The sequence below is a fragment of the Pristiophorus japonicus genome, chromosome 27 (genome assembly GCF_044704955.1).
Source record: "Pristiophorus japonicus isolate sPriJap1 chromosome 27, sPriJap1.hap1, whole genome shotgun sequence".
In the NCBI taxonomy this organism is placed as follows: domain Eukaryota; kingdom Metazoa; phylum Chordata; class Chondrichthyes; family Pristiophoridae; genus Pristiophorus; species Pristiophorus japonicus.
In genome coordinates, this window is record NC_092003.1 from 2,832,579 (window position 1) to 2,849,218 (window position 16,640).

General features: G+C 55.8%; 1 protein-coding gene across 1 annotated transcript in view; it reads left to right on the forward strand.

Annotated features, from left to right (window-relative positions):
• The window catches only part of pmt (phosphoethanolamine methyltransferase), a 13,293-nt gene extending 4,800 nt beyond the window's left edge, over positions 1-8,493 (forward strand). The window contains exons 2-5 of the mRNA XM_070867999.1: positions 69-191; positions 2,100-2,231; positions 5,367-5,483; positions 8,141-8,493. Coding sequence (XP_070724100.1) covers positions 69-191; positions 2,100-2,231; positions 5,367-5,483; positions 8,141-8,359 — 591 coding nt within the window. The 3' untranslated portion in view covers positions 8,360-8,493. The remainder of the gene's footprint in view (positions 1-68; positions 192-2,099; positions 2,232-5,366; positions 5,484-8,140) is intronic.
• Positions 8,494-16,640: the final 8,147 nt, after the last annotated feature.

A 16,640-nucleotide genomic window follows, 5' to 3' on the forward strand; every position in this document is an offset into this window, starting at 1 on the left:
CTCCGTTCCATCCCCTCCCACAACCCGGTCTCACCAGCCCCCCTCTCTCTGGCTCCCCCCTGCCCCAGGTGCAGTTCGAGATCGCAGACGCCAGCAGAAGAGTTTTCCTGGAGAACTCCTTCGACGTGATCTACAGCCGGGACACCATACTGCACATCGCTGACAAGCAAGATCTGCTCAGGAGATTCCACGTGAGTCCTGGCCGGGGTGGAGACTGTCGCTTTAAGGCAGAGGGACTGTCGCTTTAAGGCAGCGGCTCTCCATTTCCACCGCTTCCACCGGACGTCCCACAGCGCCTCACAATGCAGTAAAATCAGCTGCCGTGTTTCCCACACTGTTGTAATGTGGGAAACGCCAATTAGCGCACAGCAAGCTCCCACACACAGCGATGTGATAATGACCCAGATCATCTGTTTTAGTGATGTTGGTCGAGGGATAAATATTGGCCCCAGGACACCGGGGAGAACTCCCCCTGCTCTTCTTCCAATAGTGGCCCCGGGATCTTTTACATCCCCCCGAGAGGGCAGACGGGGCCTCGGTTTAACGTCTCATCCCAAAGACGGCACCTCCGACAGTGCGGCACTCCCTCAGTACTGCCCCTCCGACAGTGCGGCACTCCCTCAGTACCGCCCCTCCGACAGTGCGGCACTCCCTCAGTACTGCCCCTCCGACAGTGCGGCACTCCCTCAGTACCGCCCCTCCGACAGCGCAGTGCGGCGCTCCCTCAGTACCGCCCCTCCGACAGTGCGGCGCTCCCTCAGTACTGCCCCTCCGACAGTGCTGCACTCCCTCAGTACTGCCCCTCCGACAGCGCAGTGCGGCGCTCCCTCAGTACTGCCCCTCCGACAGTGCGGCACTCCCTCAGTACTGCCCCTCCGACAGCGCAGTGCGGCGCTCCCTCAGTACTGCCCCTCCGACAGTGCGGCACTCCCTCAGTACTGCCCCTCCGACAGCGCAGTGCAGCGCTCCCTCAGTACTGCCCCTCCGACAGTGCGGCGCTCCCTCAGTACTGCCCCTCCGACAGTGCGGCACTCCCTCAGTACTGCCCCTCCGACAGTGCGGCGCTCCCTCAGTACTGCCCCTCCGACAGTGCGGCACTCCCTCAGTACTGCCCCTCCGACAGTGCAGTGCGGCACTCCCTCAGTACTGCCCCTCCGACAGTGCGGCACTCCCTCAGTACTGCCCCTCCGACAGTGCAGTGCGGCACTCCCTCAGTACTGCCCCTCCGCCAGTGCGGCCCTCCCTCAGTACTGCCCCTCCGACAGCGCAGTGTGGCACTCCCTCAGTACTGCCCCTCCGACAGCGCAGTACGGCACTCCCTCAGTACTGCCCCTTTGACAGCGCAGTGCGGCGCTCCCTCAGTACTGCCCCTCCGACAGTGCGGCACTCCCTCAGTACTGCCCCTCCGACAGTGCGGCGCTCCCTCAGTACTGCCCCTCCGACAGTGCGGCACTCCCTCAGTACTGCCCCTCCGACAGTGCAGTGCGGCACTCCCTCAGTACTGCCCCTCCGACAGTGCGGCACTCCCTCAGTACTGCCCCTCCGACAGTGCAGTGCGGCACTCCCTCAGTACTGCCCCTCCGCCAGTGCGGCCCTCCCTCAGTACTGCCCCTCCGACAGCGCAGTGTGGCACTCCCTCAGTACTGTCCCTCCGACAGCGCAGTACGGCACTCCCTCAGTACTGCCCCTTTGACAGCGCAGTGCGGCGCTCCCTCAGTACTGCCCCTCCGACAGTGCGGCACTCCCTCAGTACTGCCCCTCCGACAGTGCGGCGCTCCCTCAGTACTGCCCCTCCGACAGTGCGGCACTCCCTCAGTACTGCCCCTCCGACAGTGCTGCGCTCCCTCAGTACTGCCCCTCCGACAGTGCGGCGCTCCCTCAGTACTGCCCCTCCGACAGCGCAGTGCGGCGCTCCCTCAGTACTGCCCCTCCGACAGTGCGGCACTCCCTCAGTACTGCCCCTCCGACAGCGCAGTGCGGCGCTCCCTCAGTACTGCCCCTCCGACAGCGCAGTGCGGCGCTCCCTCAGTACTGCCCCTCCCACAGTGAGTGCGCCGGGTGTGAGCAGGGAACACTGATGGCCTCGTGTTGTGTTACAGACCTGGTTGAAGCCGGGTGGAAAACTGCTGATCACGGATTACTGCTGTGGGGAGACTCCGTGGTCGGTGCCCTTCGAGGAGTACGTGAGACAGCGTGGTTATTTCCTGCACACGGTCCAGAGATACGGACAGGTTTGTGCGCCTCTCTTTGCTGCCCACCCCCGCCCCTCTGTGTGTCTGTGCGCTGGGGGGCAGGGCTCGGGGCCCTGGGCCGGGGGAGGGGGTAGCTCCTATCCTCGCCGTTAAAACCTCATTCACACCTCGGTGGTCTGCATTAACACCTTGCATTTGTCATCATCATCGCCAGTCCCTCGGAATCGAGGAAGACTTGCTTCCACTCTTAATGCGAGTCCTCAGGTGGCTGAACAGCCCAATACGAGAGCCACAGTCCCTGTCACAGGTGGGACAGACAGTGGTTGAGGGAAGGGGAGGGTGGGACAGGTTTGCCGCACGCTCCTTCCGCTGCCTGCGCTTGGTTTCTGCACGCTCTCGGCGACGAGACTCGAGGTGCTCAGCGCCCTCCCGGATGCACTTCCTCCACTTGGGGGCGGACTGGTCTTTGGGCCCAGGGACTCCCAGGTGTGGGTGGGGATGTTGCACTTTATCAGGGAGGCTTTGAGGGTGGTCCCTTGTAACGTTTCCTCTGCCCCACCTTTGGCCCGTTTGCCGTGAAGGAGTTCCGAGTAGAGCGCTTGCTTTGGGGAGTCTCGTGTCTGGGGGGCATGCGGACAATGTGGCCCTGCCCAGCGGAGCTGGTCGAGTGTGGTCAGTGCTTCGATGCTGGGGATGTTGGCCTGGTCGAGGACGCTAACGTTGGTGCGTCTGTCCTCCCGGGGGATTTGCAGGATCTTGCGGAGACATCGTTGGTGGTATTTCTCCAGCGACTTGAGGTGTCTACTGTACATGGTCCATGTCTCTGAGCCATACAGGAGGGCGGGTATCACTACAGCCCTGTAGACCATGAGCTTGGTGGTGGATTTGAGGGCCTGGTCTTCAAACACTCTTTTCCTCAGGCGGCCGAAGGCTGCACTGGCGCACTGGAGGCCGTGTTGGATCGTGTCGTCGATGTCTGCTCTTGTTGATCGGAAACTCCCGGGGTATGGGAAATGTTGTCCAGGGCCGGGCCGTGGATCTTGATGACTGGGGGGCAGTGCTGTGTGGTGGGGACAGGCTGGTGGAGGACCTTTGTCTTACGGATGTTTAGCGTAAGGCCCATGAGTAAGGCCTTTTAATGTCACAAAACGTCCGCAAGTGTAACTCGGGCAGCGAGTTCCACATTCTCACCGCTCTCTGGGTAAAGAAGTTTCTCCTGAATTCCCCGTTGGGTTTATCAGTGACTGTCTGATACTGATGGCCCCGAGTTCTGGTCTCCCCCACAAGGGGGAACATTCTCTACGTCTCACCTATCGAACCCCCTGCATCATGTTAAAGACCCTCCATCAGCTCACCCCTCAACCTCCTTTTTTCTAGAGAGAGGAGGCCCAGTCTGTTCAATCTCTCCTGATATAGAGACCAGAACTGTGCACAGTAACTCCCAGTGTGGGATATAGAGACCAGAACTGTGCACAGTAACTCCCAGTGTGGGATATGGAGACCAGAACTGTGCACAGTAACTCCCAGTGTGGGATATAGAGACCAGAACTGTGCACAGTAACTCCCAGTGTGGGATATAGAGACCAGAACTGTGCACAGTAACTCCCAGTGTGGGGTATAGAGACCAGAACTGTGCACAGTAACTCCCAGTGTGGGATATAGAGACCAGAACTGTGCACAGTAACTCCCAGTGTGGGATATAGAGACCGGAACTGTGCACAGTAACTCCCAGTGTGGGATATAGAGACCAGAACTGTGCACAGTAACTCCCAGTGTGGGATACGGAGACCAGAACTGTGCACAGTAACTCCCAGTGTGGGATATGGAGACCAGAACTGTGCACAGTAACTCCCAGTGTGGGATATAGAGACCAGAACTGTGCACAGTAACTCCCAGTGTGGGATATAGAGACCAGAACTGTGCACAGTAACTCCCAGTGTGGGGTATAGAGACCAGAACTGTGCACAGTAACTCCCAGTGTGGGATATAGAGACCAGAACTGTGCACAGTAACTCCCAGTGTGGGATATAGAGACCGGAACTGTGCACAGTAACTCCCAGTGTGGGATATAGAGACCAGAACTGTGCACAGTAACTCCCAGTGTGGGATACGGAGACCAGAACTGTGCACAGTAACTCCCAGTGTGGGATATAGAGACCAGAACTGTGCACAGTAACTCCCAGTGTGGGATATCGAGACCAGAACTGTGCACAGTAACTCCCAGTGTGGGATATGGAGACCAGAACTGTGCACAGTAACTCCCAGTGTGGGATATAGAGACCAGAACTGTGCACAGTAACTCCCAGTGTGGGATATAGAGACCAGAACTGTGCACAGTAACTCCCAGTGTGGGATATGGAGAGCAGAACTGTGCACAGTAACTCCCAGTGTGGGATATAGAGACCAGAACTGTGCACAGTAACTCCCAGTGTGGGATATAGAGACCAGAACTGTGCACAGTAACTCCCAGTGTGGGATATAGAGACCAGAACTGTGCACAGTAACTCCCAGTGTGGGATATAGAGACCAGAACTGTGCACAGTAACTCCCAGTGTGGGATATAGAGACCAGAACTGTGCACAGTAACTCGGAGTTTTTGACTCCCTTATTCCTCCTACCAAAATGCTCCACGTCACACGACTCTAGATTGAAATTCATTTGATAATTCTGTGACCAAGCTGTATTTAGTCGTGCCTCCGTCGTATTAACCACACCCCCAAGTTCAGTGCCTTCCGCGTAACCGAGAGCGCCCCCCTAGTGGCCGAGAGCGCCCCCTAGTGGCCGAGAGCGCCCCCTAGTGGCCGAGAGCGCCCCCCCTAGTGGCCGAGAGCGCCCCCTAGTGGCCGAGAGCGCCCCCCTAGTGGCCGAGAGCGCCCCCGGTGGATGGCTGCGGTACTGCAGCCGCTGCCGTAAACCTGCTCAAAGCGTCACGTGACGAGTTTGCCCGGCGGGTTGCTGCGGTGCCGGCGTGTCAGCGTGCGTGGTTCCGGCATGGTTGAGCAGATGTGGCGTTTGAGGCGGCGCTCGCGATTGCCGAGCCGCGTGGCGGGCGACTACCTCCGCGCTCCGCAGGGCGGGGGTCGGGGCGGAGCGTGGCGAGACATGGTTCTGGGAGATGGGACTGACCTCTCTCTCTCTCTCTCCCACCGGGGGTGGGGGGTTTGTTTCCCGTAGCTGCTGCGCGAGGCGGGGTTCACCGGTGTGCGGGCCGAGGATCGGACCCGGCAGTTCGCCGACATTCTCCAGCGCGAGCTTCAACGGATCGAGGGCGAGCGGGCGGCGTTTCTACAGGTACGGGGCGATTGGGGGGGGCGGGGGGGAGGAAGGGAGGGGGGAGGAAGGGGGCGGGGGGAAGAGGAGAGTGGGGGCGGAGGGGAGGGGGGAGGGAGGGGGAGAAGGAGGTGCGAGGGGAGGGGGGAGGAGGAGGGGGGAGGAGCGAAGGGGGGGCGGGGGGGAGAGGAGGGGGGGGGCGGGGGGGAGAGGAGGGAGGGGGCGGGGGGAAGTGGAGAGGAGGGAGGGAGGGGGCGGGGGGAAGTGGAGAGGAGGGAGGGAGGGGGCGGGGGGAAGTGGAGGGGAGGGGCGGAGAGGAGGGGGGAGTGGAGTGGAGTAGGGAGGGTGGGAGGAGCGAGAAGAGGGGGAGAGGGAGGGAGGGTGGGTGGGAGGAGCGGAGGGGGGAGGAGCGAAGGGGGGGCGGAGGGGAGGGGAGAGGATGGAGGGGGCGGGAGGAAGTGGAGAGGAGGGAGGGGGCGGGGGGAAGTGGAGGGGAGGGGCGGAGAGGAGGGGGGAGTGGAGTGGAGTAGGGAGGGTGGGAGGAGCGAGGGGAGAGGGAGGGTGGGTGGGAGGAGCGAGGGGAGAGGAAGGGTGGGTGGGAGGAGCGAGAAGAGGGGGAGAGGGAGGGTGGGTGGGAGGAGCGAGGGGGGAGGGGCGAGGGGAGAGGAGGAGGAGGGAGGGTGCGCTGGGGCCACAGCTGATCAACACTGAACCTCTGACCCTGACCCCCACCCTCTGAATCCCGCCCTGACCCCTGACCTCCTACACTGAACCACCCTGGACACGTGCGCCGTGGGCTGGACGCTCCGGGTGGGGAGGTCTGGGGGAGGACGATCATTCCCAGCTGGGGACCCATATCGCGGAGCGTTACTGTCCAGTCATCCCGTCATGCCCCCCTCGGGATAATCCCTGTCTGTCACTGACAGCCGAGAGTCTACACATTTGATCTGGATTACACATTAAAGGCGGATAAATCCCCTGGACCTGAGGGCTTGCATCCTCGGGTCTTAAGAGAAGTAGCGGCAGGGATTGTGGATGCATTGGTTGTAATTTACCAAAATTCCCTGGATTCTGGGGAGATCCCAGCAGATTGAAAAACCGCAAATGTAACACCCCTATTTTTAAAAAAGGAGGCAGACAGAAAGCAGGAAACTATAGAGCAGTTAGCCTAACGTCTGCGGTTGGGAAAATGTTGGAGTCCATTATTAAAGAAGCAGTAGCGGGATATTTGGAAAAGCATAATTCGGTCAGACAGAGTCAGCATGGATTTATGAAAGGGGGAAATCATGTTTGACAAACTTGCTGGAATTCTTTGAGGATGTAACGAACAGGGTGGATAAAGGGGAACCAGTGGATGTGGTGTATTTGGATTTCCAGAAGGCATTTGACAAGGTGCCACACAAAAGGTTACTGCGCAAGATAAAAGTTCACGGGGTTGGGGGTAATATATTAGCATGGATAGAGGATTGGCGAAATAACAGAAAACAGAGAGTCGGGATAAATGGCTCATTCTCGGGTTGGCAACCAGTAACTAGTGGGGTGCCACAGGGATCAGTGCTGGAACCCCGACTATTTACAATCTATATTAACGACTTGGAAGAAGGGACTGAGTGTAACGTAGACAAGTTTGCTGACGATACAAAGATGGGAGGAAACGCAATGTGTGAGGAGGGCATAAAAAATCTGCAAAAGGACATAGACGGGCTAAGTGAGTGGGCAAAAATTTGTCAGATGGAGTATAATGTTGGAAAGTGTGAGGTCATGCACTTTGGCAGAAAAAAAATCAAAGAGCAAGTTATTATTTAAACGGAGAAAGATTGCAAAGTGCTGCAGTACAGCGGGACCTGGGGGTTACTTGTGCATGAAACACAAAAGGATAGTATGCAGGTACAGCAAGTGATCAGGAAGGCTAATGGTATCTTGGCCTTTATTGCAAAGGGGATGGAGTATAAAAGCAGGGAAGTCTTGCTCCAGTTATACAGGGTATTGGTGAGGCCACACCTGGAGTACTGCGTTCAGTTTTGCTCTCCGTATTTACGAAAGGATATACTTGCTTTGGTGGCAGTTCAGAGAAGGTTCACTCGGTTGATTCCGGAGATGAGGGGGTTGACTTATGAGGAAAGGTTGAGGAGGTTGGGCCCCTACTCATTGGAATTCAGAAGAATGAGAGGTGATCTTATCGAAACGTATCAGATTATGAGGGGGGCTTGACAAGGTGGATGCAGAGAGGATGTTTCCACTGATGGGGGAGACTAGAACTAGGGGGCATGGTCTTAGAATAAGGGGCCGCCCATTTAAAACTGAGATGAGGAGGAATTTCTTCTCTCAGAGGGTTGTAAATCTGTGGAACTCGCTGCCTCAGAGAGCTGTGGAGGCTGGGACATTGAATATATTTACGGTGGAGATAGACAGATTTTTGAGCGATAAGGGAGTGAAGGGTTATGGGGGGCGGGCAGGGAAGTGGAGCTGAGTCCATGATCGGATCAGCCGCGATCGTATTAAATGGCGGAGCAGGCTCGAGGGGCCGAATGGCCGACTCCTGCTCCTATTTCTTATGTTCTTATGATCCATTGTTTCTAACATTTCTCTCTCTCTCTCTGTCCGTCTCTCTCTCTCTCTGTCTCTCTCTCTCTCTCTCTCACTCTCTCTCTCTCTCTCTCTCTCTCTCTCTCTCTCAGGAATTCTCCGAGGCTGACTACCATTACATTGTCGATGGCTGGGAGGAGAAGGTGCGTCGCTGTAAGTTCGGCGACCAGCGTTGGGGCCTGTTCTTCGCCAAGAAGCCCGCGGAGCCGGGGAGCCGGAGAGCGTGCGGGTCCCCCGAGGAGACCGCAATCGCGGAATCGGGGCCACAGACGGAGAGCGGCGGGCGCGGGGCGATCACCCCTGCCCTCTGACCTTTGACCGGGACGCTGGGGTCAGACAAGCGGGGCCAGGGCCGGATGGCCTCCTGCCGTGAGGGGCGCGATGTGGCATTTGTATTTAATACTTTTTCTGCGCCTCTTTTGAAGAATAAAGTTTTGTGTCCTTACTGAATGCCCCGTATGTGACATCGCAAACGGCCAGAGCCGTGAACTTTAACCTCCAATCCAATGAGGAAAAACTCGCTTCGCCTTCCAAAACACCGCCGGCAACCGGCCTGTGTCGTACTGAGCCCAACACACCGACAACAGCAGCACCCTGCATTTATATAGTGCCTGTAACGTCCCCAGGCTTGTCACAGGAGCGTAAATCAGACACACTCTGACCCCGAGCCACATACGGAGATATTGGGACAGGCGACCAAAAGCTGGGTCACAGAGGTCGGTTTTAAGGAGCGTCTTAAAGGAGGAGAGAGAGGCGGAGAGGTTTAGGGAGGGAGTTCCAGAGCTTGGGGCCCAGGCAGCTGAAGGCACGGCCACCGATGGTGGAGCGATGGGAATCGGGAGATGGGCAAGAGGCCAGAATTGGAGGAGAGCAGAGATCTCGGAGGGGTGTAGGGGCTGGAGGGAGTTATAGAGATAGTGAGGAGTGTAGGGGCTAGAGGGGGTTACAGAGATGGGGAGGGGTGTAGGGGCTGGAGGAGGTTACAGAGAGAGGGAGGAGTGTAGGGGCTGGAGGAGGTTACAGAGATAGGGAGGGGTGTAGGGGCTGGAGGGGGTTACAAAGATAGGGAGAGGTGTGGGAGCTGGAGGTGGTTACAGAGATAGGGAGCGGCTGGAGGGGGTTACAGAGATAGGGAGGGGCTGGAGGGGGTTACAGAGATAGGGAGTGGTGTAGGGGCTGTAGGAGGTTACAGAGATAAGGAGGGGTGTAGGGGCTGGAGGTGATTAGAAATGGGGAGGGGGGTGGCGAGGAATGATTTGAACACGAGAATGGAGAATTTTTGAAATTGAGTCGTTGCCGGACCGGGAGCGAGCACAGAGGGTGATGGGTGAGTGGGACTCGGTGTGAGTTAGGACACGGGGCAGTGAGCACAGGGAGTGATGGGTGAGCGGGACTCGGTGCGAGTTAGGACACGGGGCAGTGAGCACAGGGGGTGATGGGTGAGTGGGACTCGGTGCGAGTTAGGACACGGGGCAGTGAGCACAGGGAGTGATGGGTGAGCGGGACTCGGTGTGAGTTAGGACACGGGGCAGTGAGCACAGGGAGTGATGGGTGAGCGGGACTCGGTGCGAGTTAGGACACGGGGCAGTGAGCACAGGGGGTGATGGGTGAGTGGGACTCGGTGCGAGTTAGGACACGGGGCAGTGAGCACAGGGAGTGATGGGTGAGCGGGACTCGGTGTGAGTTAGGACACGGGGCAGTGAGCACAGGGGGTGATGGGTGAGTGGGACTCGGTGTGAGTTAGGACACGGGGCAGTGAGCACAGGGAGTGATGGGTGAGCGGGACTCGGTGCGAGTTAGGACACGGGGCAGTGAGCACAGGGGGTGATGGGTGAGTGGGACTCGGTGCGAGTTAGGACACGGGGCAGTGAGCACAGGGAGTGATGGGTGAGCGGGACTCGGTGCGAGTTAGGACACGGGGCAGTGAGCACAGGGAGTGATGGGTGAGTGGGACTGGGTGTGAGTTAGGACACGGGGCAGTGAGCACAGGGGGTGATGGGTGAGTGGGACTGGGTGCGAGTTAGGACACGGGGCAGTGAGCACAGGGAGTGATGGGTGAGCAGGACTCGGTGTGAGTTAGGACACGGGGCAGTGAGCACAGGGGGTGATGGGTGAGCGGGACTCGGTGCGAGTTAGGACACGGGGCAGCGAGCACAGGGGGTGATGGGTGAGTGGGACTCGGTGTGAGTTAGGACACGGGGTCAGTGAGCACAGGGGGTGATGGGTGAGCAGGACTCTGTGTGAGTTAGGACACGGGGTCAGTGATCACAGGGGGTGATGGGTGAGCGGGACTGGGTGTGAGTTAGGACACGGGGCAGCGAGCACAGGGGGTGATGGGTGAGTGGGACTGGGTGTGAGTTAGGACACGGGGCAGTGAGCACAGGGGGTGATGGGTGAGTGGGACTCGGTGTGAGTTAGGACACGGGGCAGCGAGCACAGGGGGTGATGGGTGAGTGGGACTCGGTGTGAGTTAGGACACGGGGCAGCGAGCACAGGGGGTGATGGGTGAGCGGGACACGGTGGGGTGGGGGGCAGAATTTTGGGATGAGTTTGATCAATGGAAGGTGGGGGATGGGAGGCAGGCCAGGACATCGAGTTACCTAATCCCAGCTAGGATAGTGCTCCCTAGAGTCAGGGAGGGGAAACACCGCTCCTGATCGCTCAGCCGAGACCCCTGCTGGGGCGAGTGAGTGAGTGAGTGTGGGGTGGTTTGCTTAGATTCCGGGGGGAGGGGGCAAATCTCTTTTACCCGGAGAGCTGTTAGAATGTGGAGTGTTTTGAGGCGAATCATTTTCAAAAGTATACCAGATGAGTGCATGGGAGAAATGGGGATGTGGAATCTCACGGGAGGCCATTGGGCCCATGGAGCCCGTGCTGTGCCGGCTCTGTGACAGAGCGATCCAATCAGCCCCACTCCCCCCCTGCTCTCTCCCCACAGCCCCGGCACATTTCTCCTTTTCAATTATATCCTCATTTTGACTCATAACATAAGAAATAGGAACAGGAGTCGGCCATTCGGCCCCTCGAGCCTGCTCCGCCATTTAATACGATCATGGCTGATCCGATCATGGACTCAGCTCCACTTCCCTGCCCGCCCCCTTATCGGTTAAGAAACTGTCTATCTCCACCTTAAATATATTCAATGTCCCAGCCTCCACAGCTCTCTGAGGCAGAGAATTCCACAGATTTACAACCCTCAGAAGAAATTCCTCCTCATCTCAGTTTTAAATGGGCGGCCCCTTATTCTAAGACCATGCCCCCTAGTTCTAATCTCCCCCATCAGTGGGAACATCCTCTCTGCATCCACCTTGTCAAGCCCCCTCATAATCTTATACGTTTCGATAAGATCACCTCTCATTCTTCTGAACTCCAATGAGTAGAGGCCCAACCTCCTCAACCTTTCCTCATAAGTCAACCCCCTCATCCCCGGAATCAACCGAGTGAACCTTCTCTGAACTGCCTCCAAAGCAAGTATGTCCTTTCGTAAATATGGAAACCAAAACTGCACGCAGTACTCCAGGTGTGGCCTCACCAATACCCTGTATAACTGGAGCAAGACTTCCCTGCTTTTATACTCCATCCCCTTTGCAATAAAGGCCAAGATACCATTGGCCTTCCTGATCACTTGCTGTGTTATGTGTAAACCTTGGCAACCTGTATCACACCACCACCAGGGGGCCTACCTGATGGAGTCCCAAAGGATCCCAGCATCCCTTGGGAGCACAGTGTATAAGCAGGCCTCCCACACTGTACCAGCACTTTGGAGTTTAATTAACGGAGCTAAGGTCACACTTATTCATTGCTTACAGCACTCAGTTTCATCCTTTAATATGAGTGTAACAACTGGCGACGAGATAACGAACAACCGCGCGAAAATGCAGAGAACTGTTGGTATCCTGGAGAAATTCTCAGAAGGGGATGATTGGGAGGCCTTCGTGGAGCGACTCGACCAATACTTCGTGGCCAACGAGCTGGAAGGGAGTGTGACCGCTGCCAAACGAAGGGTGATCCTCCTCACCGTCTGCGGGGCAACAACCTGCGGCCTCATGGAGAATCTTCTCGCTCCGGTGAAACCAACAACCAAATCGTACGAAGAATTGTGTACCACTGGTCCGGGAGCACCTAAATCCGAAGGAGAGTGTTCTGATGGCGAGGTATCGGTTCTACACGCGTCAACGGTCGGAGGGCCAGGAAGTGGTGAGCTACGTCGCCGAACTAAGGCACCTCGCAGGACATTGGGAATTCGCTGGATTCCTGGAGCAAATGCTCAGAGACTTTTTTGTGCTTGGCATTGGCCAAGAGGTTATCCTTCGCAAAGTATTGACTGTTGAAACACCGAACCTGAGCCAAGCCACAACGATAACCCAGGCATGTATGTCCACCAGTGATAACACCAAACAAATCTCACAGCATAAAGAGTTTTCGACAAGTACTGTACACAGAGTAACGTCGTTTTCAGGCAGGAATGCATATGGCAGAACGTACAGGCCTGCAGCTGCACGACCTCAGTTGACCCAGAGTCCGCCGCCAATCGTTAATACGAGGCAATTAACACCCTGTTGGCGCTGCGGAGGTGATCATCGAGCCCATCAATGCCCCTTCAAACACTGTGTGTGTGCAAAGGGTGCGGAACAATGGGACACCTCCAGCGAGTGTGTAGGCGAGCTGCAAGCCCTGCAAAACCACAGAGGAAGACCGATCCATGGCGGGTCAAACTGGACTAGAGACTCGAACCGAGGAGGCAGAAGTGTACGGGGTACACAGCTTCACCACGAAATGTCCACCGATCATGTTAAATGTTGAACTGGACGGAATTCCAGTCTCCATGGAACTGGACACGGGCGCGAGTCAGTCTATAATGAGCAAAAAGGCCTTCGACAGGCTGTGGTGCAACAAGGCACACAGGCCCGAGCTCAGCCCCATTCACACCAAGCTGAGAACTTACACTAAAGAAAGAGCTGATCCCTGTAATTGGCAGCGCAGCAGTAAAAGTCTCCTATGGTGGAGCGATGCACGAACTCCCACGATGGATAGTACCGGGGGATGGCCCCACACTGTTCGGCAGAAGCTGGCTGGGAAAAAGCCGCTGGAACTGGGACGACATCCGAGCGCTCTCGTCTGTCGACGACGCCTCATGTGCCCAGGTTCTGAGCACGTGTCCGTCATTGTTTGAGCCAGGCATCGGAAGTTTCTCGGGGGCGACGGTGTAGATCCACTTGGTTCCCGGTACACGACCCGTCCACCACAAGGCACGGGCAGTGACATACATGATGTGAGAGAAAGTGGAGATCGAGCTGGACAGGCTGCAACGAGAGGGCATCATCGCACCGGTGGAGTTCAACGAGTGGGCCAGTCCGATTGTTCCGGTTCTGAAGGGCATGGTCAGAATTTGTGGGGACTATAATATAACGATTAACCGTTTTTCGCTGCAGGACCAGTATCCACTACCCAAGGCAGACGACCTATTTGCAACCCCGGCTGGAGGGAAGACGTTCACCAAGCTGGACCTGACCTCGGCCTACATGACGCAGGAGCTGGAGGAATCTTCGCAAGGCCTCACCTGCATCAACACGCACAAAGGTCTGTTCATCTACAATAGATGCCCGTTTGAGATTCGATCAGCCGCGGCTATTTTCCAAAGGAACGCGGAGAGCCGGCTAAAGTCGGTTCCAAGCGACCGTGGTTTTCCAGGACGACATATTGGTCACAGGTCGGGACACCATCGAACACTTGCAGAACCTGGAAGAGGTTCTTAGTCGGCTAGATCGCGTGGGACTCAGGTTGAAACGCTCGAAGTGTGTTTTCCTGGCACAGGAGGTCGAGTTCTTAGGAAGAAGAATCGCGGCAAACGGCATCAGACCCACCGACACCAAGACGGTGGCCATCAAGAACCCGCCAAGACCACAGAACCGTGACAGAGCTGCGGCCGTTCCTGGGACTCCTCAACTATTTGGGTCATTTCCTACCCGGGTTAAGCCCCTTGCTACAACCTCGACACGTGTTGCTACGCAAGGGAGACGAGTGGGTCTGGGGGAATTCACAAGAGGCTGCCTTTAAGAAAGTCAGAAATCTGTTATGTTCAAACAAACTGCTTGTCCTGTATAACCCCTGTAAACGTTTAGCGCGAGCTTGCGATGCGTCGTCCTACGGGGTCGGCTGTGTGTTACAACAGGCTCACGAATCGGGGATTTTTGAAACCGGTCGCCTATGTTTCCAGGAGTTTGTCCAAGGCCGAAAGGGCCTCGAGCATGATTGAAAAAGAGGCTCCGGGGTGCTTTTACAGGGTGAAAAAAATGCACCAGTATCTGTTTGGTCTCAAATTTCAGTTAGAAACTGACTATAAGCCGCTCATATCGCTATTCTCAGAGAGCAAAGGGATTAACACCAACGCCTCTGCCCGCATCCAGAGATGGGTGAACACGTTGTCTGCATACAACTATGTAATCCGCCACAGGCCAGGCACAGAGAACTGCGCTGATGCTCTCAGTCGGCTGCCATTGCCCACCACCGGGGTGGAAATGTCACAGCCAGCGGACTTGCTCTTGGTGATGGATGCATTCGAAAATGAAAAGTCCCCCGGTACGGCCCGCCAGATCGGGACCTGGACCAGCCAGGATTCTTTACTGTCCCTTGTTAAAAAAAAAACTGTGTCCTCCATGGGAGCTGGGCCAGCGTCCCAGCGGAGATGCAGGAAGAGATCAAGCCGTTCCAGCGGCGCAAGGACGAAATGTCCATACAGGCGGGCTGTCTTTTGTGGGGTAATCGCGTGGTTTTGCCCAAGAAAGGCAGAGAAACGTTCATACACGGCCTACCGTAAGGGCTGGTTTTCAGGGGGTCAGCTTTCCCTTCTGACCTTATATGAGTGGTTCCGAATCGCTCCCACACCCTTGGTTCTAGACACTGGAATTATGAAGGGGCTGTGACAGACCTGGACAGACAATCGGTTTCAAGGTAGGAAGCAGGTATGGCTTTATTGTGTCTAAAAAGAAGTAAAAGGCACACCTTTAATAACACACACAGAACAGTGATACCAATACACACTGAGGGGTACCACACATTGAATAAAATGTCAAATTACAGCCTGTGGGGAAAAGAATACAGCTTAAACTCTACATGGGGTAACGAGGAGAATGCAGATACATTTACACAAGTTATCCCAACCTCCCCCCTCCCAATTCCCCTAACTAACTAAGTTATAGCTCTGGGGGTTTCAGGGGCCATGCTCACTGATCCCCTTTTGACAGTTCCAACTCCAGGGTTCGCCTTAGTTGTCCCTGGGGTTCGCCTCAGTTGTCCACATTCTGTAGTCTGTACCCCTTGGTAGCGTAGGAACCAGCTTGTAGAGTGGAAAAATCTTTGGGTTTTTCTTTGGTTTTGTTGGGTTGGTTGCGGTTGACTGTTTGATTGGTCGCGAAGGCCCACAACTTTCCGATAGTCGTTTTGACAGCCTGTTTGCTGTCGTGCTGCTGTCCTTCTGGGTTTTAGAGATTCCTTTCGCCGATGGATGTGGTGTATTTAGATTTCCAAAAGGCATCCGATAAGGTGCCACACAAAAGATTACTGCAGAAGATAAAGGTACGCGGAGTCAGAGGAAATGTATTAGCATGGATAGAGAATTGGCTGGCGAACAGAAAGCAGAGAGTCGGGATAAATGGGTCCTTTTCCGGTTGGAAATCGGTGGTTAGTGGTGTGCCACAGGGATCGGTGCTGGGACCACAACTGTTTACAATATACATAGATGACCTGGAAGAGGGGACAGAGTGTAGTGTAACAAAATTTGCAGATGACACTAAGATTAGTGGGAAAGCGGGTTGTGTAGAGGACACAGAGAGGCTGCAAAGAGATTTGGATAGGTTAAGCGAATGGGCTAAGGTTTGGCAGATGGAATACAATGTCGGAAAGTGTGAGGTCACCCACCTTGGGAAAAAAAAACAGTAAAAGGGAATATTATTTGAATGGGGAGAAATTACAACATGCTGCGGTGCAGAGGGGCCTGGGGGTCCTTGTGCATGAATCCCAAAAAGTTAGTTTGCAGGTGCAGCAGGTAATCAGGAAGGCGAATGGAATGTTGGCCTTCATTGCGAGAGGGATGGAGTACAAAAGCAGGGAGGTCCTGCTGCAACTGTACAGGGTATTGGTGAGGCCGCACCTGGAGTACTGCGTGCAGTTTTGGTCACCTTACTTAAGGAAGGATATACTAGCTCTGGAGGTACAGAGACGATTCACGAGGCTGATTCCAGAGATGAGGGGGTTACCTTATGATGATAGATTGAGTAGACTGGGTCTTTACTCGTTGGAGTTCAGAAGGATGAGGGGTGATCTTATAGAAACATTTAAAATAATGAAAGGGATAGACAAGATAGAGGCAGAGAGGTTGTTTCCACTGGTCGGGGAGACTAGAACTAGGGGGCACAGCCTCAAAATACGGGGGAGCCAATTTAAAACCGAGTTGAGAAGGAATTTCTTCTCCCAGAGGGTTGTGAATCTGTGGAATTCTCTGCCCAGGGAAGCAGTTGAGGCTAGCTCATTGAATGTATTCAAGTCACAGATGGATAGATTTTTAACCAATAAGGGAATTAAGGGTTACGGGGA